This window comes from Lissotriton vulgaris, chromosome 5, assembly GCF_964263255.1.
Source record: "Lissotriton vulgaris chromosome 5, aLisVul1.2, whole genome shotgun sequence".
Classification (NCBI taxonomy): domain Eukaryota; kingdom Metazoa; phylum Chordata; class Amphibia; order Caudata; family Salamandridae; genus Lissotriton; species Lissotriton vulgaris.
The window spans coordinates 48,652,573-48,680,194 of record NC_141693.1 but is presented as its reverse complement, the minus strand read 5'-3'; the positions used below and the strand labels follow the sequence as shown (position 1 = coordinate 48,680,194).

The 27,622-nt window shown below is 46.7% G+C and overlaps 1 protein-coding gene across 1 annotated transcript in view; it reads right to left on the bottom strand.

Annotated features, from left to right (window-relative positions):
* Positions 1-49: 49 nt before the first annotated feature.
* LOC147710107 (zinc-binding protein A33-like) overlaps positions 50-27,622 on the bottom strand; it is a 441,227-nt gene continuing 413,654 nt past the window's right edge. The window contains exon 14 of the mRNA XM_086920807.1: positions 50-6,987. Within this exon, the coding sequence (XP_086776933.1) occupies positions 6,476-6,987 (512 nt within the window). The 3' untranslated portion in view covers positions 50-6,475. The remainder of the gene's footprint in view (positions 6,988-27,622) is intronic.

Below are 27,622 nucleotides of genomic sequence, written 5' to 3'. Positions count from 1 at the left end.
TTTCCCCTTATGTTAAAGTTTCGCAGAGGATTAGGGTGCCTGCTGCAGAGAACATGTCCTTGTGTGTTCAGAGGTTTTAAGGCAACAATAACAAGCATTTGCAATGCAATAGGTCTCGCATTAGGAAAGTGTGAGCCAATGGCATTGTAAATGACAATTTTTTTAATATGTGTTGGCTTTGAAAATCTATAAATTAATAGCATTGTTATTCACAAAGCCAATATCTTACACTTTCCTAATGCGAGTCCTATTGGGTATGGCAATGCTTATTGGTAGCAAGCAAGGACAGTGCTGTTGTGGTGCTGAGTGATGATGTGGGTGGGCTGAGTGATGTGGTGGTGTCCTCAGAGTGATGTGGTCTGTACCCTTGTAACTGTATATATGTAACGTGTTAGCGTGTTTAGTGTATCTTGTGTGCCTTATGTAACTTACCTGGTTCTTTTGTAAAGCGCTCTGACACCTGTGGGTAAAGTTTGCGCTATATAAAACTACAGTAAATAAAATAAAGTATCTCCTAAAATACCCTTCACTCTGTAGCCCTCTAAAGTTCACCCCTCTCCCTCCTTTTGTCCTTGAGGTCGTTCGTGTGAGTCCCAAACATTGCCATGGTAGTGTGGGTGAGAGGTATGTGCAATGGTCTATGGAACTGTAACTCAAGCCCTGGAGCCTCCATCGACCTTGAGAGTGAGGAGCAGAGGTGGCACTTTATTACAGCCCCCATCACTGTATAAAAGGCGCCGCTTGAGTCCTGATATTATCATAAATCCACAGGTTAGCCTCATGTTATATTATTATTTAATGCACACACATGGACGCGCATCCTTCCCCGACCGAGGCTCGGACCCTGGACCCTCAATTCAGAACCAACCACTGACCGAGCCAGCGCCTCTCCTCACCTGCCCCTTGACGTCTCTCCCTATGGGTGCCCGCTACGCCATCATCCCTGTCACCAGGCGCGTGCCCAGGTCCTCGGCGTCTTCGCGGCGCTAGAGTCTGTCGTCCATCTCTATGCCGCTTGCTGTTTCTTTCTTTGGTCCTCAGCTACCACCGGCCGCCCGCAGCTTCTGGCACGCTGAGTGCTCGTGCGCCGCACTCTGGCGTTACACCGGCTGCCAGCCGCGCCTACTTCCTGGAGAAAAAAAGCGACTAAGGCGGCCATCTTTGAAAGGGCAGGTTTGGGTGTTATTTGAAAACTAATGGCATGGTCACGTATAACAAACGGGAAAAAATACATTTCTTTTTTATTTTAGTATGATTCCCGTAAATCCCGTTTAATTATTTTTTTAAAAATGTGTTGAAATGCATTAGGAGCAATTACCTATTACTCAAAAAGTTTTTGGAGCAAGTTGCGTATTCTTTTCGGGATTCTGTACATTAAGTAATACGGGTGTCGGATTACTCCGATTACACTGAAATCCCGTTTTAGCAAGTCCAAAACGGCCGCCTGATGTGCTCTTTTCCCGGGCAGGAGGTGTGTCCTTGAGCACCTGCCTCGTATGCCATTGGCCAATACGATTCTGGAAGTGGCGCTAGACCCGCTCTCGAGGCTCCCTCTTACGCTTGTCTTTGGGCAGGTAAACAAACCAGCCTGAGGCCAACTTCACCCGATTAAGCCCGGGCTTTCTCCCTGTGCACGGTGAGTGGAGGGGGGATATGTGTGTGTGTCTGTGTGCGTGTGTATGTGTGCGTGAGAGCCCGTGGGGGGGGGGGGGGTGTACGCGCGTGTGTCTGTGTGTGTTCGAGTGTGTCTGTGCGTGTGTCTGTGTGCACGGGGGTCTGTTTAAGGGGGGGTGCGTGTGTGTGTGCCTGTGTATGCGTGTGGCTGTGTATGCACGCATGCGTGAGTGTGACTGTGTGTGATTGAGAGAGGCTGTGAATGGGAGGCAGGGGATGTGCACGGCGCCGTGCGCGCCCTCGAGGGCGAATCTGAGACAGCAGAGGCGCGTGACCCAACGCTGTCTCAGATTCTCCCGAAAGTGAAAACAATAGGTGCTTCGCTACGCTCAACCTAAAAAAGAACAGCCGAAGTAAAAGGACCAGCCCTCATTGGAGGTTAATAATGAAGAAAAGCCAGTACCAAGGAGGGACTAACAAGCCTGATAGTCAATCAGAAGCGTGCATTTAGGAAGGACAATGACACAAGTCAATGACAATATAGGCGGGGAGTGGGCGGGGCTTCAAGTACATACTCCAATACAGCATGGCTCGCAGACCAGCGCTCGACCTAATAAGCGATTATCCTAAATAAAAGCACCTCCTTCTCTCTACATATGTGGGTAGAGAAGGTTGCGAGGGGAAGTATGCTGTTTATTATCACATTTAGTATCAATAATAAATAATAATAATATGAAATTTATAATGCGCTCAGCTTACCCGGGGGCATCCCGGCGCAACAGACCAGAAGGAGAGACTAAGCTAATCACTACTATGGAAACAAGTGGGTCTTAAGAAGTTTCCTGAATGGTAGGATCTTGGGCTCTGAGCGAATCTTGAGGGGCAGAGAGTTCCAAAGAGAGGCCAATTGTACAGAGAAGCGCCTGCCCCCAGAACGAGCTCTTCTTACTCTCGCTAACTGCAAAAGGTGTTTTTGGTCCGAGCGCAGCAGACGTGGGGGTTTGTAAGGACGGGCCATGTTAGCAAGGATGGGAGGGCCTTTGCCATGTAAAATTTTGTGGGCTGTACATAGCGCTTTAAATTTCACCCGCTCCTTCACGGGGAGCCAGTGAAGCGCTTTGAGGGCCGGAGCAGCAGACTGCCTTCTGGGAACATCCATAAGGACTCTCGCAGCTGCGTTTTGCACCTGTTGGAGGGTTTTGAAGGTCGTTTCGGGAGCACCGAGAAACAGCGCGTTCCCATAATCGAGCCTCGATAGAATCAGGCCACGTATCAACAGCTTCCTTGCTGGATCAGGAAGCAAAGGTAGCACCTTTCGAGCTGATCTCAGTAAACCAAAGCAAACCCCTGCGGTCTTCCTGGCATGAGTCTTGAAGGATAGGTCTTCTTCCAACCATACTCCCAAGGACTTGATCTCCTTCTTGGGGGATGGTGGGTCACCAAGAGACCGTGGCCAGCAGCTTGCAATAATGGAGGGGCTGGAATTGCCCAGGAGCATCAGCTCGGTTTTACCTCCATTAAGCTTTAAAGCGGAGATAGACATCCAACGATAAACATTGGCAAGGCAGTCGTGTAAGATGAAGTAATACTCTTGATCGAAGTATTTTACCAGCCTGTCTTTGTTTTTAATGAAATGCGATGTTGTATCCTTTTAGTAAATTAAGATGTGGGCTGTATGATAGCCTGTTCCGTAAAATATCTGTGTTGTGCTGGATTTATGGTGCACTGGTGGGGTGGGAGAAGCACGCAGCATGATGAGTAGAAAGGGGCTAGACTAAGTGGGAGAGAGGAAGGAGGACATGACAGAGTCTGAAGTCACGATACTCTGTTGAGGTAGTATTAGGGCGGGCCAGAGAGCAGGTCTGTGGGAGGCAGAAGGCAGCACTCCCCCGTCTCCAGATCGTCTAACACCGACCTCTTATGCAGCCAAACTTGGGGTAGACAGGCTCCAAAAAAAGTGCTTCTTCGGCTGAATTTTTTCCTCAAACGCAGCACAAAAATGATTGCGTTAATCAAAACCAAAGACCACAGGCAGCAGTTTCAGATTATGCAAAAGCGCAAGTTAAGAAAATATATGTAAAGATTCAATTGTTTCTGAGGGAAAAAAACGTACGTGCTTAACTTGGCCGAGGTTAATATTTTGCATTATTTTAGCTTTGTTAGATTCCTGCCTCACACACTAGTCACCACTTCAACTCACTGATCGTTCGTTTCGACCCCAACATTGAACATTCAGAAACGGGGACAGGTTTGCGTACACTAATGCATGCATCCTGTCAACAAACAGTGACACGTAGGTACCCAGGAATCCAATACGCACTGTGTGGCTCTCACAACTGGAAAACTCCTTTCCGTACCTCAAAGGCAGTCAGTGCCCGTTTGGGCTCCAATTTCAAATCGTCTTAGCTTTCAGAATTAAAAAAAATAAAATAATTTGAGATACCTTTCGAAAGACTAATTCACCTAATGAGTCGTGTGTGATTTGACTATTTTGGTGAGAGCATGGAGAGAAAAAAACAGGTCGGTAGTGTTTGTCGAAGAATGTACAGGATTTCCCCTGGGCCATGGTGTAATCAGAAAATATAAATGGTATTGCTTTTGCAAAAATAACAGTTAGACTTTCTGTAAGTGCAACTTAGTGAACGACAAAACGCGAAACATTACAAAACAAGCATCTGTGGGAAAAGTCAACTGCTAGTTGTGAGAGGGCGGGGGCTGCCCGCGCATGCGCGCTCCGAGCCCCGGAGCCAAAGCGGAGGGCGGCATCTGAAGTCCCGGGTCCCGGGAGGGGGCCCGGGTGAAGACCAGCGCTGCGGAGGAGACACAGAACTGGGGCCCGGGTGAAGACCAGCGCTGCGGAGGAGACACGGAACTGGGGCCCGGGTGAAGACCAGCGCTGCAGAGGAGACACGGAACACGCCGAAAGAGCCCGGTGAGTGGGAGGGGGGGGTGTACGCGCGTGTGTCTGTGTGTGTTCGAATGTGTCTGTGTGTGTGTGCGCGTAGGTCTGCGTGTGTGTATGCAGTGTGTGTGTGCCTGTGTATGCGTGTGACTGTGTATGTGCGCATGCGTGAGTGTGGCTGTGTGAGTGTGTTTGCGTATGGGAATGAGGCACGAGAGGGGTACAGCGCCGTGCGCGCCCACGAGGTGAAATCTGCGCTCTGCGCTCGTGCACCCTCTCGTGTCCACATTCCCAAATACGGCTCACAATAGGTCTTTCGCTGACGCTCGACCTAAAAATGTAAAGGTAACTTTGAGGTTCCTGCAGGACAGAAATGGAAGCTTTATCTAGTGACTGCTTCCATTGATGCTAAGGGATCACAGAGGATTCAGATGCCTACTGCATTGGACATGCCCTTGTGTATCGAGAGGTTTTCAGGTGACAATACAAATGTAAAGGTAACCTCAGCAATTAACGTTTCTGTGGGATCGGACGTTTTATCTAGTGGCTGTTTCCACTCATGCTAAAGTAGCGCAGAGGATTAAGATACCTGCTGCAAAGAACATGTCCTTGTGTGTTCAGAGGTTTTCAGGCAACAATAAAAATGTTAAGTTAACCTTGGCGATTAATGTTCCTGCTCTAGAGAGATAGAAGTTTTATCTAGTGGCTGTTTCAACCCATGCTAAAGTAGCGCAGAGGATTAAGATGCCGGCTGCAAGGAACATGTTTCTGTGTGTGCAGAGGTTTTCAAGCAACAATAAAAATGTTTAAGGTTACGTTAGCGTTTAATGTTTATGCTTGAGAGAGATGGGAGTTTTATGCAATAATAAAAAAGTAAAGGTAATTTTGGCCATCAGTGTTCCAGCTGGAGAGAGATCGGACTCTTATCAAGTGGCTGTTTTCATTGAAGCAAAAGTAGCGCAGAGGATTAGGATGCCTGCTGCACAGAACATGTCCTTGAGTGTTCAGAGGTTTCCAGGCAACAATAAAAATGTAAAGGTAACTTTGGTGATTAAGGTTCCAGCATGAGAGAGAAGGAAGTTGTATCTAGTGGCTGTATCCTTGAAGGAGTATGTGGGGAGGTGCTGGGTCTACAGCAGAACTAGATTTCACTTTGCTAAAAAGTGTTGGAAGAGTTTATTTGGTAATGGGGAGGGGGAGTTTTTGAGGCAAACGGTGGTTGAGTCCAGAGTCGTTCCCTTTGGGGTAGAATTTGGTTTATTTATTGTACTTTATAGGGAACAGAAAATTTCAGAGATTTAAAAAAAAAAAGGTTGCTAGATCATTGCAATGAGTGACTGTGGATTCTGGGAAATTGCCGCCAATCGATGTGGTTAGGGATTTATCAATTTGGAAACACAAACAGTAAACGTAAGAGTTACCGACAGGCCGGTAGTTTCGTGGTTTTCAATCGATATTTTACTATTATAAACATGTTAGATAGGGCCATGGGGCCATGCATATTACATTTACCCTTGTTGCCCTTTCAATAGTTTGCAGACAAGCATTATTAGTCTAATTACAATTGGTGATTTGTGTTGTAAAGATGCATATGCCACCCACATGCACCCCAGCACACTACCCACATGCATCCCACCAACACACACCTTATAACAACACACCACCCATGCCACTGCCCCACGTCTCTGCACTAGACACCAAGTTTGCAGTACGGAGCACAGCAGCCACACTGCTCTACAACATACCTTAGACTTTATCATGTTACAAGCGGGTTGGTGCATGATTCACATGGTAAACATTGTCTGACCTTGTTTTAAAAATGTACAAGGAAAAGAGATATATAGTTTCACTGAGGCATCTGGTTGTCATGGAAACAGGTGAGAGGTTCATTGTGAAGAAGATTCTTTGGAATGTTGTAGTTTAAACCGTGGGTGACAGTTGATGGGGGGAGGAGGGGGCTCACACCAGCCTGAGCTCCGCTCCTTCCCAGAGATTGAAGTAAGGGAAGAGCTTCTGTGTGAAGGGGGCCTGCAGGAAGGAGTAGAGAAGCTCCATGGAGTCAGCATTGTACAGCGACAGCCGCCCCCCCTCGTAGTCCAGATACACCCCCAGCTTCAGGGGCTTCTCACGAGGGGACAGAGTGGTCTCAGGGGAGGTGAGAGCCTTGTACTGACCCCCCGACCCGTGCACAGCCCAGAGTCCCCCCTCAGGTGACCATGTGATCCCTTCCTTCCTGTTCACAGACTCTGCTGCAACCCCCACATGCCACCCTCCCACCTCCGGCAGCAGCTGCACCTCCCAGTAATGTCTGCCGGAGGTGAACCCCTCGCTCCCCAGCACACAGGGCCAGGAGGTGAATCTCTTGGGGGTGTCCGGTAGGGTCTGTGCTGTGTACGTGTATCTCACACGTCTCCCCCCCTCAGACAGGAGGAGCCGAGGATGAGCCGTGTCAGGATCCAGAGTCACCATCACTGCAAAGAAGAGATTCACAATTAGGGATTTAATGACACAAAGAAAGGCTGTAATTACTGCTTCTGTTTTACATATGATTCATTTACAACACATCTGGAAGGAGCACGCGGCGCTAGAGAGCGCGACACTAGACTGCTCACTACACTAAAGCGAGCGGCACTAGACTGCTCACTACACTAAAGCATGCAGCACTAGACTGCTCACTACACTAAAGCGCACAGCACTAGACTGCTCACTACACTAAAGCACGCAGCACTAGACTGCTCACTACACTAAAGCGCGCGGCACTAGACTGCTCACTACACTAAAGCACGCAGCACTAGACTGCTCGCTACACTAAAGCACGCAGCACTAGACTGCTCACTACACTAAAGCTTGCATTCATCCAAAGCACACACTACACAAAACAGCACTACATAGAGAGGACATTCTACTACACACTACACTGAACCATGCACCATACTACACACGCTGCTCGCAGTTACTACACTGCAGCGTGCATTCATCTACAGCACACGCTACACCAAACAGCACCAAATAGACAGGAAATTCTACTTAACACCACACTTCATCAAGCAGCATATTACACGCACACACAGTGCTCACTACACTACTCACTACTGCACCATACAGCATACAACATAACACCACATTAGACTGAACACTGCAGCAGGTAGGACACTGTACTAGCAACTCCAAAGTATGCTGTACTGGTCAGTACACTTTATTAGATTGGACAGGGGGAGAGAGCTGCTAGAGGTATACAGTACTATTCACTACACTACATTAGAAGGTACGGAGTGACAGAGCTACTAGAAGATATATTGTACTAGTCAGTACACCACATTATAAGGTACAGAGTGGCAGAGCTACTCCTAGATATACTGTACTAGTCAGTACTCTGACAGAGAGTAACAAAGTTACTCCATAGTATACAGTACTAGGCACTTTTCTGCATTGGATGGTGCAGAGTAGGAGAGCTACTAGAAGGTTTACAGTACTAGTCAGTACACTGCATTAGATGAAAAAGAGTAACAGAGGTACTGAAGTGTACTGTACATTCGGTAGACTACATTAGAAGGTAAGGAGTGACAGAGCTACTAGAAGGTATATTGTACTATTCAGTACACTACAATAGATGTCACAAAGTGACAGAGGACATAGAAGTGTACTGTACTAGCCAGTACACTCCATAAGATGGAAAGCAGTACTAGTCAGTACACTAGATTAGATTGTACGGCGTGAGAGAGCTGGTAGAATTAATACAGTATTAGTCAGGACGCTCTCTACTGCCCGCATCTTGCCTGGATTACCGTTTGTCGCCCGCATTGCTGTGTTGCCTGGGACCTGGTCGGGAGCCCTTCCTGCTGCAATTGGGCCACCTGAAGCCTCTCCTTGCTCCTAAGCGCAGACTGCAGACTGCAGACTGCCTGGGGACTTCATATCCCCGGGGCAGTGCGGTCTCGCGCGAGGAGCTGCGCCAGCCGCCCTACAAAACTCTGAGCGGACTCCCGCGGCGCAGGATGCGCGCGGGCTCGCCTGGGTGAAGCCCGGGCCAAGGGCGGGCCCGTCCTTGCCCGTCTGTGCCTGGATGAGGCTGGGCTGGGCCCACCCTCTAATCCCCACTTTGTGACTATCTGCAAGGACCACTGATAGTAAGAAATAATTCTATCTCCTATAAGGACTATGGCTATATTCTAACTTTGCTCAGTATACCTAGTTCTTTGATTGTGGTTCTTTGCTAATTGTTAATGATATTCACTGTGGGCTTGTTTAACTGGTAATTACTGCAGGCTGTAATCTAGAACAATTTCCATAAGAAACCATTCTAGTCGTCGACTGTCTCCGAATATAGACCACGCCCGTTGAGTAACTTCTACAATAGACATGGGAAAAAGGAAAATGCCTAGTAATAACATAGGAGACGCACCACGATCATCGAGTGACACCCAGCAAACCCTATTAAGTTATCTCACAGGGGCTATGGGTGCCTTGGACAAACAGATATCGCCAGTGGTGGAATCACTGGAGGCAGGCACATCGGGCTCTGCCTCAGTTTCTGAACAACCTAAGGTATTGGACCACCAGGGCAAGACCCTGAATCCTAACCCAGCCCCAAATGGGTGTATCCAGCATCTATCTGAGGAGATTGTATCGAGTGACGCTGAGTCGTCGATGCAGCCTCCTCAATAGAAACAAAAAAATCCGGCTTTGGGGAGAAAACATTGGGAGAACAGCGGTTGGGGGATGCAACAAAAAACAACTGAAGTCTCCCCCATTTATAAAGCAAAGGCAGGGACAACAAGGGAAAAAAAGAGTGGGGACTAGAAAAGGCTCCTACAAGGGGAAGGAAAATCTTAAGAAAAAAGTGAGATTGATTCTGTAGAACTGAGGAACTTAACGATCCTGGTAGAAAGATTAGACCTTTACTTGAGAGTTAGACTTGACCAACTGGGAGAGAGGCTGACTCTTATTGAAAAATCCATTCCAAAATGTCTGCTTCAAGTCAGCGATAGGGACCTGATAGCTCCCGAACTAGCCCCTGTTACTATGGAAAAAAAAGAGCAATTAAGGCCTCTACATCGCAAGTATATAAACCCCAGGAATAAAACTGTGGTGAACACGCCCAACTCTTTAAATACCATAAATAAGATGGGCAATGGTCGTTATTCACATACAAGAACACCTAATCCTCCATCTACCGTAGAGTCGGCGAACGGATACAGGGACACTACAACTACAGGAAATACTAGCAGATCTTACCCACCAGTATCTCAACCAAACTGTGCTACAACTATAGGTCCTATTTCCTCAGGTCACTATTTAGATAAACTCCCCATTGACCAGCACCTACACCTACCCCCAGAGGCAACTCCATATGTGGTTGTTATGACAAACGTTCCAAAAAAAGCTTTAGCGGAAAAAGAAAATTAGGATTCTTTAAGAAATAAATCTTTAAATTGGCTTGGAGGGAGGACGGGGCTAACCCACTTACTCTTTACTGAGTTCAAGACGGCAAGGAGTGTACAGTGGTTTGGGTCACGTGGTAAAATGTTTCCTGGGGATTGTATAGTCCCCACATTTAAAACTCCAGCTTTAGTGAAGAATATACTTTGGATGGAAAGTATGAATTCATTACTTATGGGGAAAATTAATGTCCTTCCGCTTGGCTTTTTTTATCCCCCTTGTACTAGGGCCGAGAAGGTTGAGAACACAAACATTAACATCTACACAAAGGAATATGCCCAAGGACCCTGTTACAATGTCCAAACAACAAATAGGTACAATTTACTATCTGGTCTGGAGGAAATGGATTGACTACTGGAAACAAAATCCCCCAAATTAGAGAAACATAAAACATTGAGTAAAAATGGTTGTCTTCCAACGACATCTCCTCTAAATCACAATACATTACCATCTATTTCTCTAACTGATCTATAATTCCGGGACCCTCAGAAATGGTGCCCGGATGAGAATGTATCACCTATTTTGCATGTTAATGCCGAGCAAAATTTGACAGTTATGGATGAGGAGATAGATTTGCTTGATGTCATATCCCAAGGGGGGCCACTAACTATGGTTTACCTGAGAAAGTACAAAAGAGCAAGTCTGGGCTTGGCATTGTCTACTGGAACGTAGCAGGGTTGCGAACTAAGGTTGCTAATGATGTATGGCTCAGTTTTGTGAAAAATTTTAGAATCCTCTGTTTACAGGAAACCTGGACTACTTCTGCTCTGAACCTGGAGGGATACAAGACGTATTTTTCCCCGCAACTCCTTCTACTTCTGGGATAGCTAAAGGAGGCCTGGTAGCGTTTATTTCAGCTTAGAATTGAGGCGGGTGCACAGCTTCCCTTCGTCGTTCCTTTATCACAAATTTAAAGTTGATTTAAAGGTGCTCCACAAGTGGCGTCCGAATGCCCTATGACGCCTAAAATGAATCAAATTAATGTGCTCCTAATGGGTCATTAGTTGCATCCTTGCAGGCACACCATCACCCCTCAATAACCAATGAGGGTTCTGAACACAGTACTCCTTCAATATTTCTTCATGTTTTATTTCACAAAATGTCAATGCTTTTACGTTTTGCTTTCATTTGTTCCATTCATTAGCTGATTTCATTGTTATAAATGTGGCATATATTGCGTCAACATCACATGCATTTCGGGCATATATGACTGCCCTTCATCAGGGTGCAATATGTTAACATACTCCAATAAACTGGATTCTTATCTTCTGATGGAGTGCAGATCATTTCAATCAGCAAAGATCTACATAATCCCTTTGTTTGCACGTTTTATGAAATACAAAATGTCCTTGGAGGGTGAAAACACTGACAGTCCATGAAAGCACCCTCACGTCCATAGCCCGACTGCCTATGTAACGTTTATATCAAACCTCCTAGATCTTAAAGAAATAGTCCCTCTTAAACTTGAGCCAAACTACCAAATTATCACCCTTGGTTTGACTGAAAATGACACCAACGTCTCGGTTAACTTTTATAACAATCTATGCAACGCCCAGTTGATTTCTGTAATAAAAGCGATCAGTACTATTTTGACTGACGTCATATACAAGAGCACTAAAGAAGTCTCAATAATATGGGGCGGCGACTTTAATTTATCTCCATGGAACAACTTAATACATTTCCCACACACAACAGCAGGGAACTGTCTAAATGAAACGCTGTTTACCCTGGACCTTGCTATGGCCAATGATCTAGTGATGCCCCAGGTTCCGTTAACCCTGACTTTTCACGGTAGGGGAGCTACCACTATAGATAGTTTTTTTATTTGTAACTAGAAACGCCGCGTCCCGCATTTTAAATTTTAAAACTCACGCCAAAGCTACTAGTGATCATTAGCCAAATAGTCTTGAGCTATATCACCCAACTGTAGATAGTGGGAATGATCGCTTTGGACCACTTCAACAAGACAATTTGATTTTAGACAGGCTAAACGGGTACTCGCTTAAATGGTCTAAAATTGATCCATTAGGGGTAACTACGGCGGTGGTAAAAAATTCTTACGAATCAATAGCAATCTGTCTTGCTGACTCCACCTCTCATCAAGAGATTTTAACTAACTTTGAGGCTATAACTAGAGCAATAAAAGATGCTCTGTCAATACAATCGAAGAACACTGCCAAACACAAGGGTTGGTTTAATAGTATTTGCACTAAGGCATATACTGCTCTAAAACTCTCCATACATAAGGCAAAAAGGGATAAAAAAGAAATAGCAACCCTTAGAATAGCGTACAAAAAAGCCATAAAAGCAAGGATAAATGAACTAAAAAATGAAGCAAGGAACAATTACAAAAAAGAAAAAGATAGTGCAGCCTTCTGGAAAATTGTAAAGTCCCCCTTTTTCGTGGAAGATAGGGAGTCTCCCAAGATAGAAGTAGCGATGAATGAAGCAGAATGGATTGCACAATTCTCCCAAATATTTGGAAGAAACAATAAGGAAGTAATCGTTGTAGGAGAAAACAACAGGTCAATCTCTGCTCCTAATTCCTTATCTTTCCCGATTACCCTTGATATTACATTGCTGGAAGTAGAGAGTGCGTTAAAGGCCAGTAAAGGGGGCAAGGCCCCAGGTCCTGACGGGGTCCCTGTCGACTTGTTTTAGTTTAATATGGACCTCTGGACTCCAATTCTCACAAAGGTCCTAGAAGCCTCCTGTACAGTAGGCCTTATTGAATCATGGTCACAATCAATATTGGTGCCGATATTTAAAAAAGGAGACCGCCAAAGTCCATCATGCTATCGGCCCATATCATTGTTAGACTCCCTTGGCAAGGTAGCGGGTGTATCGTTCTTGATCGCCTACACCAATTCGTCAGAGGACAAAAACATTCTGTCCGACCTTCAGTTTGGCTTCAGGGAAGGCATGGGCACGACGGAACAAGCCCTTAATCTGACCATACTGATTGCCAAATATACAAACGCAAAGGGGGGAGTGTCTCCATATGGTTTATGTAGACCTGTCAGCAGCCTTTGACTGCGTAAACCGCTCTAAACTATGGAAGGTACTGGGTGACTTGGGTATAGACTCTGCACTATTAAACTTCTTGCGAGAACTGTATTAAAACGCCACTGCTAAAGTTAGGTATGGAACAGGAGGTGAACTCACAGCCCCCTTTAGAGTCGAGAGAGGGGTAAGGCAGGGGTGTGTCCTGGCCCCCTTTCTTTTCTCGCTCTATACCAATGGGCTGGAGCGGGCAATGTAAGAGCGGTGCCAGGACCTACCCTGCGTGAAAAAACAACCAATCCCTGCTCTACTCTATTCGGATGATGCCGTGCTCATCGTGCAAACTCCTCTTGAACTCCAACTTGCCGTAAACAGATATTACAGTTTTATGGCTAATCTAGATTTACAGGTCAACATCAAAAAAACTTTTTTAATGACATCTGGCCGGAAAAAGAAGAAAATCCGGAATACTTATATAGATCAAACTTAGCTTGAATCCACCACTGTATACCCCTATCTTGGAATTTTAATTGACAATAAGTGCTCCTGGATCCAGGCAATAGAGGACAGGAAACTCTTGTTCATTAGGGCCACTACTGCCTTGGTTAACTTTGCACACAGGCTTGGTAAAAGACCACCGGTAGAAATTATACAAATCTATCGAGCCAAATGTGTTAGTGTGGCGATATATGGAGCGGGAGTGTGGGGTCATGCTAGAGTGGATGCTCTCCAAAATGTAGAGAACACCTTTTTGAGGTTCATCCTGGTGGTCCCCCGTGGCACCTCCACTTTTAGCTGCCATATGGAAACGGGTCTGCCACACATCACAGAGCTGGTGAAACTCCAACCTATCCTTTTATGGTATCACATCTGGTCATCTTCGAAATTAGTTTTTAACAGGGAAGTTCTGATCGATTGTATGTCTCTTGAAAACTCAGATAAAATACCTTGGCTCCTGTATGTTGAAAAGTTTTTGTCTGACATAGGCCTGATAAAATATTACCATAATTCTTTATCGATAATTGAGCTTCCCAGGAAAAAGTTTAAGAAGATGCGCTTAGTACATATGGAGAAACTGCGACTGGCCAGGGAGTCATCAAAAAGTTCAGTTCAGCACATCCTATTAGTACAAACCACCTTGTCTATACAACCATACCTAACCTTTAAATTAAATGGTTATGATAGGTTTGTGCTCACCCGATTTAGAATGAATAAATTCCATCATCTGGTCACATTTCCTAAAATGAATGATTTTTCACATTCGTTATCAGTTTGCCCCTGTGACGAAGCCTCTATACAATCTACATTCCATGTTTTGCAGATTTTATTATGAATCAAGAAACCGTTGGGTAATGCCAGTATTGAAGATCTTAGGCATGCAACAATGTCGGGCTGCCTTCCTGGCACTCCAATTCTTAGAAACAGAGGGCCAGATGTATCAAGATTCCTTTTTTGCGAATCCTAAATAGCGATTTTTTGCGAATCGCTATTTAGAATTCGCAAAATGGAATGTATGTACAAAATTGCTAAATTTTTTAGTGATTCCTTATTATTCTTTATTTGCGAATTCGCATTTTGCGAATTCGCAAATAATGAATAATTTCCAATGCATTCCTATGGGCCAGGAGGCCCATAGGAATGATAGTGCAATAATTCTCAAATTGCGAATTCGCAATTTGCTAATCGCAATTCGAGAATTATTTCAAGGGTGCAGGGGTGTCTCAAAGACACCCTGCTGCACCCCTGAAATTTACATGTGTGTGCATGTGGCACACATACATGCCCTATGGGCATGTGTGTGTGTCACATGCCACCCTCACAAATGCCAAATAGGGCATTATTAAAAGAAATCGCAAATTACCACCAACTAAAAGTTGGTGGTAATTTGCGATTCCTTAACACAAAATCGCAATTTCAAAATGTTTCATACATATCATTTAAGGAATCGCAAAATTTGCGATTCCTTAAATGCTATGGCAAAATAAGGAATCGCAAATTATTGCGATTCCTTAAATTGCGTTTTTTTCATACATTTGAAAAAGTGCAAAAAGGCCGTTTGCGAGTCGCAAAGGCCGAAATTCTGCAAATTTCGGCCTTTGCGAGTCGCAAAAGCCTTGATACATCTGGCCCAGAGTGTTTTGCAATTAATATGGCAAGATTCTTAAAACTGTGCCTGAAACATAGACCAAATTTAGAACAGGAGCACTGATGTAATTACGATGTAATATATTCTTATTTCATTGTATTTTAATCCATTGTTTACGTACTACCCATTTTGAGCTTGCACTAATGTAGCTATGAACTAGTATGCTTAGGAATTTGTAAATATTTAACACGTTTTTATCCTTTTCTATTTTATCGTTTTGTATATGACTGCATATTTTTTAAAGATGAACTTTTATGGTTTTTCTTACTACTGAAAACCGAATAAAGAGATTTGATTGATAGTCAGTACTCTGCAAGAGATGGCACAGAGTAAGAGAGGTACTAGAAGTGTACAGTACTAGTCAATACACTGCATTAGATGGTATGGCGTGACAGAGCTACTAGAAGGTATAGCATACTAGTCAGTACACTGCGGTACATGTCACGGAGTGACAGAGGTACTAAAAGTGTTCAGTACTAGTCAGTATTCTCCATTAAATTGTACAGAGTAACAGAGCTACTACAAGCAAAACAGTACTAGTCAGTACACTGGATTATATTGTACAGAGTGAGAGATCTACTACAGGGTAAACAGTACTAGTTAGTACACTCTATTAGATTGCACAGAGTGAGAGAGCTACAACAGAGTAAACAGTACTAGTCAGTGCGCTGAATTACATGGCACAGAGTGGCAGACCTACTCAAACGCATGCTGTACTAGTCAGTACTCTATAATAGATAGCACAGAGTAACTGAGCTACTCCACGATATACAGTACTAGTGAGTATATTGCATTACAAGATACAGAATGGGAGCACCACTAGAAAGTATACAGTACTATTCAGTATACTGCATCAGATGGCACAGAGTGACAGACCTTCGCAAAGGAGCACTGTATAGATTGACAGGGCCACTCCAAGTTATTCAGTTATACTCAGTACATGGCTTTAGATTGTACAGAGTGACAGAGCTACTAGAAGGTGTACTGTACTAGTGGGTCAACTGCATAAGATTGTACAGAATTATTCAAAGATATACTCTACTAGTCAGTACACTGAATAAGTTGCTACAGAGTGAAATACCTACTCCAAGGTATACTGTACTAGTCAGTACACTGCGTTAGGTAGTATAGTGTGACAGAGCTACTGGAAGGTATACTGCACTAGTCAGCAGTACAATTTATTAGGTGCTGCAGTGTGAGAGAACAACTAGAAGGTGTACTGTACTAGTGAGTTCACTGCATAGGATGGTATAGAGTTACTCAAAGATATACTATACTAGTTGGTACACTGCATCAGATGGTACATGTTGGACAGGCCCCATGAAGGGCTCGCGCCCTCCCCGCATGACCGGGCCCAGATACCGGCTCTCCCAGTGCCACCCTCAGAAGCACCCCGCAACCCGTCTCCTGCGGGACGCCTGCTCCCGGACATCTATGTATCACTGGCCCGGGCCACCGTCAGCACCATTGCCCGGACCAGCCGTCATCTTGGACACTGCACCACGAGGCCGCGTGGCCTCAGCTCGACCCTAACCCGGGGCCTGGCCAGGCCCCGACATCCCGGCACCACCATCCACCCAGGAGGTGAACGGACCACTTGGCAGGTCAATGGGAGGAAGAAGTGTCGATGGCTCTCCCCCGCCAGGTGCCGATCGCCCCAGCCTCCTCGGGCGCTGGCTCCACCCCCCTGCTGGGTGTCTGGACTCCCTCATCCCGGACCTCCCGACCTCCAAGTGCTAGGGTCCGGACATCAAAGGGCGTCAGACCTATAACTGAGGCCGCCCCAGAGCAGGAAGGGAGTTGTATCCTGGAGTCGAGAGACACCGAGAAGAACTCATCCTTGACGGACTACTGGCGCTGCCGTAGCCCTGCCTTGTGAACTGTCGTCCTGCCTGCCGGCGCTGCCGCGACCTTCTGCACCCTTCATCCTCGTGGGACCTGCTGGCGCTGCCGCGGCCCGTTGTGACCTTCATCCTCGTGGGGACCTGCTGGCGCTGCCGCGGCCTCTTGCAACCATCATCTTCGTCGGGACCTGCTGGCGCTGCCGCGGCCCGTTGCTACCTACGACCTACTCGGGACCTGCTGGCGCTGCCGCGGCCCGACCTGCCCGAACGCCGAGCTCGAGGATTGTGAGCTACCATCGTCTCATCTCAACACCAGATTGGTAACAAGACTGTCCCGCTACCCCCTTGCCCTGCTAGAGACTAGAATTGAGAGGATCCTCGTGTCCTGATCTCATTGTACCGCACTACCTTACCTCAAGAATTGCATATAAAGAGCGTTAACCTTATCCTTGTGTGGTGTCCATCTGTGGGGGGGGAAGTTACTTGTCTGTACGATCGCTGGAGACGGCCCTCACCGGAGGCCTCTCCCCTTGTCCTCGGCCGACCCTCCAGGTCCCCGTCTAACGGGTAGATTTGCTAGAAGGAATACTGTAGTAGTCAGTACACTGACATAAATGGTACAGAGTGACAGAGCTACTATAAGGTGTAGTGTACTAGTCAGTACACTGCATTAGATGGTACAGAGTAAGAGAGCTACAAGAAGGTATACAGTACTAGTAATTATAGACCTATAAGTTTGTTGGACATAAGCCAAAAGGTAGTCGGAAAGGTACTGTTGGTCAGAATATTGGACTGGATTAATGAGAACAACATCCTCTCTGACTATCAGGCAGGATTTAGAGTAGGCACTGGCACAATTGAACAAGCCTTTAGATTGATGTTAGTGTACTGGAAGGTGGTGGTCATAGGCAAAGGCAGTCTTTATCTCGCATTTATCGATTTAAAGACTTCCTTTGACCTTGTACCTAGGGCGACCCTCTGGAGAGTCCTTACTGATATGGGGATACCGCACTACATTTTATCGTTACTTGTAAGGCTCCATGACAATAGCTTTGCCCAGATAAGATGGGGCACAGGGGGAGAAAAAACCAGCAGCATCCCGGTGGAGAGAGGGGTTCGCCAGGGATGTGTTCTAGCTCCCACCCTTTTCTCCCTGTATATCAACGGAGTGGTCGAGCATCTGCTGAAAGATCCTTCAGACGAACCATCCCTGGCGGGGGAGCGTATCCCCACCCTTCTCTTTGCCGACGATACGCTCCTCCTGTCTAAATCCCCAATGGGTCTCCAAAAACTCCTTAATAACTTCCAGTCCTTTTGTGTAGAACGGGGCCTGGTAATCAATACTGATAAAACGAAATATCTTGTGATGAATCCCCCCAAAAAACCTGTACGCCCCCCTAAGCTGAATGGTGTACCTTTGGGGAGGGTAGACGTATTTGATTACCTAGGCATCCGTTTGTCGCACAATATGCAGTGGGCCCCCCATTTAGATAAAATGTTGCTAGCCCATAAGAGGGTAACCGGGGTCCTTCTGAAGGAGCAACGTTCTTGTGCTATAAGACCTATAGCCCCTGTCATCGACATCTATACAGCAAGGGGAGTTAGCTCTGCTCTGTATGGGGCAGAGCTATGGGGTTCATGCAAAATTAATGAACTGTCAAGATCTGAGAGGAAGTTCTGTAGGGCCATTATGTCACTCCCCCAAGGCATTCCCATGACCCCACTAATGCTCGATTTAGGTTGTCAACCTATTGAAGATCTAGCAAAGTTCCGGCCTCTACTCCTATGGGCCCGGTTGTGGCGAGTTCCGGAGCTCGCCAATTATGCAAAAGGGCTCTCTGAAATCATGTCACTACCAAGATGGCACAGAATTAAATGGTTAAGAGACATGAAATACCTCCTGTGTAACTTGGGCTTAAGTGAAACCTGGTTAAACAAGGCATCTCCACCAAAGGCAACACTCAAGAGTCTGTACTGGAATTGGATTCTGACCAAGCGGAGTACTATTCGTACATTGGGCAGATTGACGGAGGACTTCTTGAGATTCAAGGACTTACCAATTCGGGAACTCTATCTAGACATTATTGAGAAACCATTTGATAGGTCCCTTTACTTCAAATTTAGAACTGGAACTCTTCCTCTGCATACCTTTACATCTCGGTGGAAACCGCCAGCACAGACTACAGAGTTTTGCCCCTCGTGTCCACTCAAACAGGAGTCAGTGGCACACTTTATGTTTGAGTGTCAGGAGTATGCTTGACCAAGAAGAAAATGGCTTAAGCAATTGTGCCGCTTGCTGGGGACTAGGCATCACGTTGAGGCATTACGTATTTTAATGTCAGACTCACGCCCACTGTATGTCTGTACCCTCTCAAAACTTTTATCATGGGCCTGGTGTATTAGAAGTAAAAGGCTTAAAGAAAATGTTTAATTCTTTTTTTTAACCAAACCCCTATGATATGCTTCTTTTATCCGAAAATCAAGTTTTTTAAAGTTGAATGTAATTAGCTCTTTTTAATTAAATGAACTTGTGTATTTTTATTGTGAAGCTTTTATGATAATTTTAATCCAAATAAAGCCTTTTTTACTTGACTTGACAGAACTAGTCAGTACACTGCATTGGAAGGCACAGAGTTCCAAAGCTACTCCAAGGTATAAATTACTACTTAGTACACTGCATTAGTTGGTACACAGTGGCAGAGCAAGTAGAAGGTATACTGTACTAGTCAGCACACTCCATTAGATAGTACAGAGTGGCAAAGATCCTCCTAGGTGCACTGTACTAGTCAGTTCACTGCATTAGATGGTACTGAGTGACAGAACTACTCCAAGGTATACCGTACAAGTCAAAACACAATGTTAGATGCCAGAGAGTAACAGAGCTACTCCAAAATATATAGTACTAATTAGTACACTGTATTAGATGGTACAGAGTAACAGAGTTACTATAAGGAATACTGTACTACTCAGACGGAGCTACTAGGAGGTATACAGTACTACGCAGTACACTGCAGTGGATTGTGCAGAGTAGCAGGGCTACTAGAAGGTATACTGTACTATTCAGTACACTGTTTTAGATGGTACAGAGTAACAGATCTGCAAGAAGATGTACTGTACTAGTCAGTACACTGCATTAGATCAAACAGAATAGGAGAGTTACTCCTAGGCATACTCTGCTAATCAGTACTCTATATTAGATTTTGAACAGTAAGAGAGGTCCTAGAAGGTATATGGTACTGGTCAGTACACTGCATTAGATGCCACAGGGTGACTGAGTTACTCCAAGGTATACAGTACTAATTAGTGCACTCTATTAGATGCTACAGAGGGACAGAGCTACCAGCAGTTATACTGTACTAGTCAGTACACTGCCTCGGATGATTCAGCTTGATAGAGCTGCTAGAGGTGTACTGTAATAGTCAGTGCACTGCATTAGAAGGTACAGAGTGACAGAGCTACTCGAAAGTATACTTTACTAGTCAGTACACTGCCTCGGATGATTCAGCTTGATAGAGCTACTAGAGGTGGACTGTTACAGTCAGTACACTGCATTAGAAGGTGCAGAGTGACAGAGCTACTCGAAAGTATACTTTACTAGTCAGTACTCTGCATTAGATGTTACAGAGTAACAAAGCCACTCCAAGGGGGGGGGGGGGCGGGGGGGGGGAGTGGCCAGCCAGCAAACTTGGCTGATGCAATTTCCAAACGCACTGCGCACAAACCCTCTATTATACTGAAAAACGATTGAATTCTACTCCAGCGGACTACAAAACAAGTCCTGTTAGGCTCCGGAGTGCAAGCTGATATGGACTGGAGAACGGTATAGTTGTATGGCGAAGGATGGCGGTGAGAAAGTACCTAGGGCCTTGCCATCGAAAAACTCAACCAACACTGCAGAAGTGGACTGCGGTGATACCATGACTGAGGCATTGATTGTGGACGAAGAGGCAAAGACCCAAACGCAGGCAATGGACTTCCAGAGCAGTGCCGGGGGGATCGAGGGTCGTCAGCTTAGAGGTGGTGAGTAGAAGCTGCCCCTGCACCACCCGGGAGTTCGCAGATGCGCCGGCTCTGCCGGACATGTCCCCAGGCATTGGCAGAAAGGGTTGTGCTGGACGGGAACCCCCCATACAGGACATCGCTGAGTAGTAGTGCCAGTCCAGGAACCCAAAGGAAGCGGAGCAGGTAAAAGACCAAAGCAGTCACACGCCATCAGTGACATGAGCGCTGACCGGATGGCCGGCGGGGAGCGGCGATCGGCAGCTCCCGAGCAGCAGCCCTGGGGCCTTGATCCATCACAAGTTGGAGGAACTGCAAGAACAAAGAAAGTGCATCAAAGGAGGTGCTGGGCCAAGGCATAGGGACGGAATGGAGATTGGGCCCTCCCCACTGGAGTTTACACGGCGCACGTAGCGCTGCCAGGTTCTCTAAAGCAGAGCGCACAAGAAGGGGAGGAAGATGATCCAGCAGCCAGACCAATGAGCTTGAACTGCAGGAGGATATGGGGCACACCACACGAGGAATGTCAGAACTGCTCCGCACATCCTAAGGGGAAACGCACCGAGGCCTAGTTAGGCCTGTAGTGATCCGGGGGCTGGAACAGGCCCAGTTCACAAAGCAAATGAGAAAGACCCAGCACGGAGGAGCGGCGAGAAGCCTGGAGTGCCCCGCACACTGCACGCCTCACCCCTCTACTTACATTGCAGCCTAATCAGGCCTTAAATGATCCAGGGTCGGGCTTATACCCAGGTCGCACGCGGGAGTCAGCAGGGGCACACTACGCAGCTGCCATCAGCACCCTAAGGGGAGATACATTAAGGCCTAGACAGGCCTATAAGTATCCCACGGCTGGCTTGGAACCAAAACAAGTAACAAACAAGACAGGCCTGGTGCAGGGAGGAGGCAACGTGTCTGGGGAACCCCATGGACCCCTCATCTCACCCTTCCGCCCAAAATGAGACCAAGCAAGACTTCCACAGACACGGAGACTGGCTCGGGCACAAATCACGCAGCAGACAAGACAAGCCAGGAGCGGGGGAGCAGTGGCTCATCCTGGACACCCTGCATACCTCTCATCTCAGCCTCCAGCACTAGGCAGCAGGATCCACCCCACAGGAGTGATGTAGAGGTGAGGTCCGACGTGACATCTTCACTGCCTCACCAATAGCAACGCACACACGTCACCACTCATGCTCAGATCCAACTGATCCAACATAGAGACCAGATCCCAGGCAAGTGCCAGCACTGTCTATTGAATGCCATCAGCACAAAATCTGGCCGTGGGTCGACTGCGCACCAATATGCAATAAGCCACCAGGCATCCCAAAGGCCAAGAAGCCACACATGCAGAGGGGCATGGATTCAGCGACGAGCTGCACTCGGGTCTTTCCACTAAACTGGACTCAGTCTTGGCGGCAGTGGAGAAGATAGGGGCCACACTAGACCAAACGCGGACCTCCCTAGAGTCCAAGATAGACAAGGTCACATCAGACTTTACATTACTATGAGCCGACCCTCGTAAATTGTCAGACAAGGTTCAAGGTTACTCAACGCCCCTGAAACCAATTACACACAGTCAAACGGCAGCCCAGCAGGATCTCCTGGATCGAGTGCACGCGCTAGGAGATAAACTGGAAGATTCAGAAGGGCGTTCATGCTGCAATAACATATGCACAGTGGGTATTCCTGAAGGAGAAGAAAGACATAATCCAGTGGAATATGTAGAGTGGTGGCTAAGGGAGTTAGTTCCAGAAGGGGTGCTGTCTCAGCAGTTTGTGGGCAAGCGCACCACATGCCAGCCCGTAAGGGCTTTTACTATATAGCATATAAACATTCATCTGACATGCCCCAACCAGTTGCACCAACGAATACACAGTTAGTATGTGGGGGGCCAGACTACGTACCGCCAAACACGCCACCCACACGAAGCCTAACATATGCACTAAATATGTCACGTGATCTCCCATATTAACAGACTAGAAGGGATCACTTGATAGAACACCGAGGGAAAGCCAAAACACACAGTTTCATACCACGCACACGCATACCTAGTTGCAAAGAAGTATAGTTTTTGCCCAGGTTGGGCACCCTAGTTTGCACAAACATTAACAGTGAGTTTGCATTCATACAGTTATGCACAATACAGGTAAACCACATGTTTCAATAATAGTTTGGACACCTCAGAGAGCTTTCAATGACCTCCCAATCCTCCGCCAGGCACCTGTCTTTCCACACAACAGAGAAAACACCGCCAATACACGGCACGGGCTAACATAATCATGTGGAACATGAGGGGAATGCACCCACCAGCATGCCGATACTCCATATTTTCCTATCTGCAGCGCAGAACCACAAGCATAGCCCTATTGCAGGAAATACAGCTGACCCAAATGGAAATGGAGCAACGGGGGAGGGTGCAAGTAGATGGCAATAAGTATTCTTCCCAAGCACGTGAGGCCTTAATATAAATAAAAGCCGGGGTTCCATACGTGAAATAGGAGGAGTTAGATTGAGTGGAATACTGTGGCTAACAGGGAGGATTTTAACTTGGTACTAAATGTAGACCTAGACAGATCAATCCCGCCCCTGACGAGAATCACAGCAAGATCCAAAGCCCAGGCATTGGCAGAGTGGTTAGCTCACTTGTCACTAAAAGAGATCTGGCGCACCCTCAGTTCCAACACAAGTTTTTAATTGTTCTACTCAGTCGTACACGGGTTACATGTAAGACTGGATTGCATAGTAGGATCACATGTCCTCTCCCCATTTATCAAGAAGATCGAGTACCTAGGACGCAGACACTATGATCACAATTCTCAACAACTACAACTCACCTGGGAGGTAGGCCCCCCAATTCCTACATGGCGGCTTCAACCAGCGGCGCTGGAGGACCAAGCATTCGGATCATCTTTGGAGACGGCAATGTTGGAATGCTTTGAGGCAAACAAGGGCACTATAGATGACACCCTGCTCACAAGAGGTCTCTGCCTGAGTGCTGCCTGGAACATACGGTAGCAACTGACTGACTCACTTAATAAAATAGAGAGACAGTTACTACGACACTAAACAAGTGCTATGAAAGATGTGGGAGACGCAGCAACCATGCGCACAGAACATGCTGAGCATTTAGAAGCACGTATCTTAAAATATTTCACTGCTATTTTGGGTCTGAAAGTTAACACTGCTAAGTCCTGCCTTTACCCTTTTAACAAAGCAAACCAAGACCCGGTATACATCCTCAATGGGGTACGAGTACAGTGGAGGGCAGACACATTCCGGAACTTAGGCATAAGAGTTTATAGGCAGTCAACAGACTTGTTTGATGACAACCTGGGCGGAGCATTAACCGCCATCCATTCCCAGATGTCGTTCTGGAGCAAGCTCACACTAGCAGTCACAGGCAGAGTAGCTCTCACTAAAATGGTGATCCTCCCATTATTCCTAAACTATTTCGCGAATCTGACAATATATATCCCCCCGCTTTTCCACTTGCTGGAGAAACTAATCAGAGACTTCATATGGGGCAAGTAGCGGTTACAAGATTATATCTACCCTCAGACCAGGGAGGTCAAGCGGTCCCAAATTTTGAAAAGTAGTACCTAGCCATACAATTACAAGGGGTGGCTAGATGGTTAGCCGACCGCAAACGTGACAATACTACGTGTCCACCCTCCATGCAACCGTAGCTGATATTTCATCCCGATGCGAACACAAGACAACTGGAAACATTGCTACTAAAAGTGGCGCATAGAAGCTTCCGCAGAAGTCTGCACCTAACCCGACATATCACGCCATACGCACCAGCGTTACCTTTGTAAGGAACACCCGATGGGCCAAATGACGGTTACAGAAGCTGAACTATGAAACTGGCATGAGGCGGGTATTCAATGCATGGGAGATTTATACAGAGATGGCAGACTAATCACATACATGACATTAATAGAAGAAGACGAGTTACCACCAGGCCAATTCCTGCTACACCGTTCACTAATAACCGCCCTCGCATCTAGATGGGGCGACCTAACGAATGAGCCTCAAACCCACCTTACCACACAATACATGCACGTTATGGGGCAAGGCAGGCACCTCACGTGGTGGTTCGTAACCTTGTTGAGGCAGAAGACAGCAGCTAATCTAATGGTGCTCCAACACCGCTGAGAACAAGACATGGGTCGCCCACTCACAGACACCTAGTGGACCTCAGTGCTAGAAAGCCAGGTGAGTAACACCAGAAACACACGATTCTGCCAAATCCAGTATTACATCACACAGAGGCCATATCTCACACCCAGTAAAATCAACTGGTACAACCGCATAGATGCCACCTGCCCCCGCTGCACCTTCACTGATGCAGACTTGCTACATATGCTCTGGGGATGCCCAGGTCTATACACATACTGAAAGGAAATTGCAGACACACTGGCCACATGCACAGATCACACAGTTCCATTTAAATGGCATACTTACATTCTACATCTATATAATAGGCACTGGGATAATAGAGTAACTTCTAGATTCCTAGATCTGGGTATGGTGGTAGCTTAAAGACTAATCACTAGGAAATGGAAGGCTCAGGACCCACCTCAAATACTTGCATGGAGACACTCCATGCTCGTGTGGGCCAGAGAGTATAGCGCCCCACATAGAGGACACCACGGGTATGCGTAAGACCCTGATTGTTGACCGAGCTTTCGCAAGTTCATAGCGCTGCAGATTAGGAATGCACACACGAAAAGCAGGAAAAACCCTAACGCAATAGGCAGAGCAGAAGTAGTAGGTGACAAACATGATTGCATCCCAATCACATCCAATTAACAAATAGATGTTAAACTGATCTTTACACATACCAGCATACGAAGTGAATTAGGTGGGGGAATTGGGGGAAGGCTCTGAACCTGTTATATAACACCTGTTATGATTAAAGTTGTCCCGGTTAACTTATCACCCGCCATCCAAAGTCACAAGACAATGCACAACTACAAACCATAGCACTGGCAAATGCTATTCACTAAGGAAACGATATGCATGAATGACCATAGATAATACATGAATGTACTTCATAAACAGACACTGCCTACGGATATATGCTACAATGCAAATGTTGTTGTTGTGGTCCATTACAAAACCAACACTGAATTTATGATATACTATGTATGTTTGAATAGTTGCTGAGTATTGGTAAAAAAAACAATTTAATAAAAACTGATTTTTTTTTAAAACACTCCAAGGCAAACAGTAGTAATCAGTACACTTCATTGGATGGTAAATAGTAACAGAACTACTAGAAGTCTGCTCTACTAGTCACTAGGCTGCATTAGATAGAACAGAGTGGCAGAGCTATTAAAAGGTGTACTGTATTAGACAGTGCACTGCATTAGACAACAGAGTGACTTAGGCATGGCCCGTGCAGGTAAGAGCTGTCGGTGGAGGGAGTGGGAGGGGCGATTCGACAGATGACGAGAAGGTAAACTTAAATAAATAAAAAATGTAATTTAAGTTTTCCTTGTCGTAGTCTGTCGAATGACACCCACCCTGCCCCACCGCTCTTACCTGAATGGGCCACACCTGGAGCTACTATCAATCAATCAATCACTGCATTTATAAAGCGCGCTACACACCTGTGAGGGTCTCAAGGCTCTTGGAGGAGGGAGGCTCCTACTGGTCGAAGAGCCAGGTCTTGAGGAGTCTTCTGAAGGCCAGCAGGTCCTGAGTCTGTCGTAGGCTGGTGGGGAGAGCATTCCAGGTCTTGGCGGCGAGGTGGGAGAAGGATCTTCCGCCGGCGGTGGCCCTTCGGATGCGGGGAACTGTGGCGAGGGCGAGGTTGGCTGAGTGGAGGCTTCGGGTGGGGGTGTGGAAGCTGAGTCGGTTGTTGAGGTATGCAGGTCCGGTGTTGTGAAGGGCTTTGTGTGCGTGGATGAGGAGCTTGACGGTGATCCTCTTGTTGACGGGGAGCCAGTGCAGACTCTTCACGTGGGGGGTTGCGTCCAGGGGCGTTGAGTATCTGTCGTGCCGAGGCGTTCTGGATTTGTTGCAGTCGTCTCAGGAGCTTGGTTGTTGTTCCTGAGTAGAGGGCGTTCCCGTAGTCGAGTCTGCTGGTGACGAGGGCTTGGGTGACGGTTTTCCTTGTGCCGGGAGGGATCCATTTGAAGATCCTGCGGAGCATGCAGAGGGTCTTGAAGCAGGACGCGGAGACAGCGTTGACTTGCTTGGTCATGGAGAGGGTGGAGTCGAGGATGACCCCCAGGTTGCGTGCATGGTCTGTGGGTTCCGGGGCTGTTCCTAGCGATGTGGGCCACCAAGAGTCATCCCAGGCTGATGGGGTGGGTCCGAGAATGAGGACCTCCGTCTTGTCAGAGTTTAGCTTCAGTCTGCTGTCCTTCATCCAGTTGGCTACGGCCTTCCTTCCTCTGTGGAGGATGGCTTTGGCGGTGTGGGGGTCTTCGGTGAGGAATATGATCAGCTGGGTGTCGTCGGCATAGGAGATGATGTTGAGGTTATGTTGTCGTGCAACATCGGCGAGCGGTGCCATGTAGATATTGAACAGCGTCGGGCTGAGGGAGGATCCCTGTGGGACGCCGCAGATGATCTTGGTGGTGCCGTGGCAGACTGTGTCAAAGGCTGCTGATAGGTCGAGGAGGATGAGGGCGGCTGTTTCTCCTTTGTCCATCAGGATCC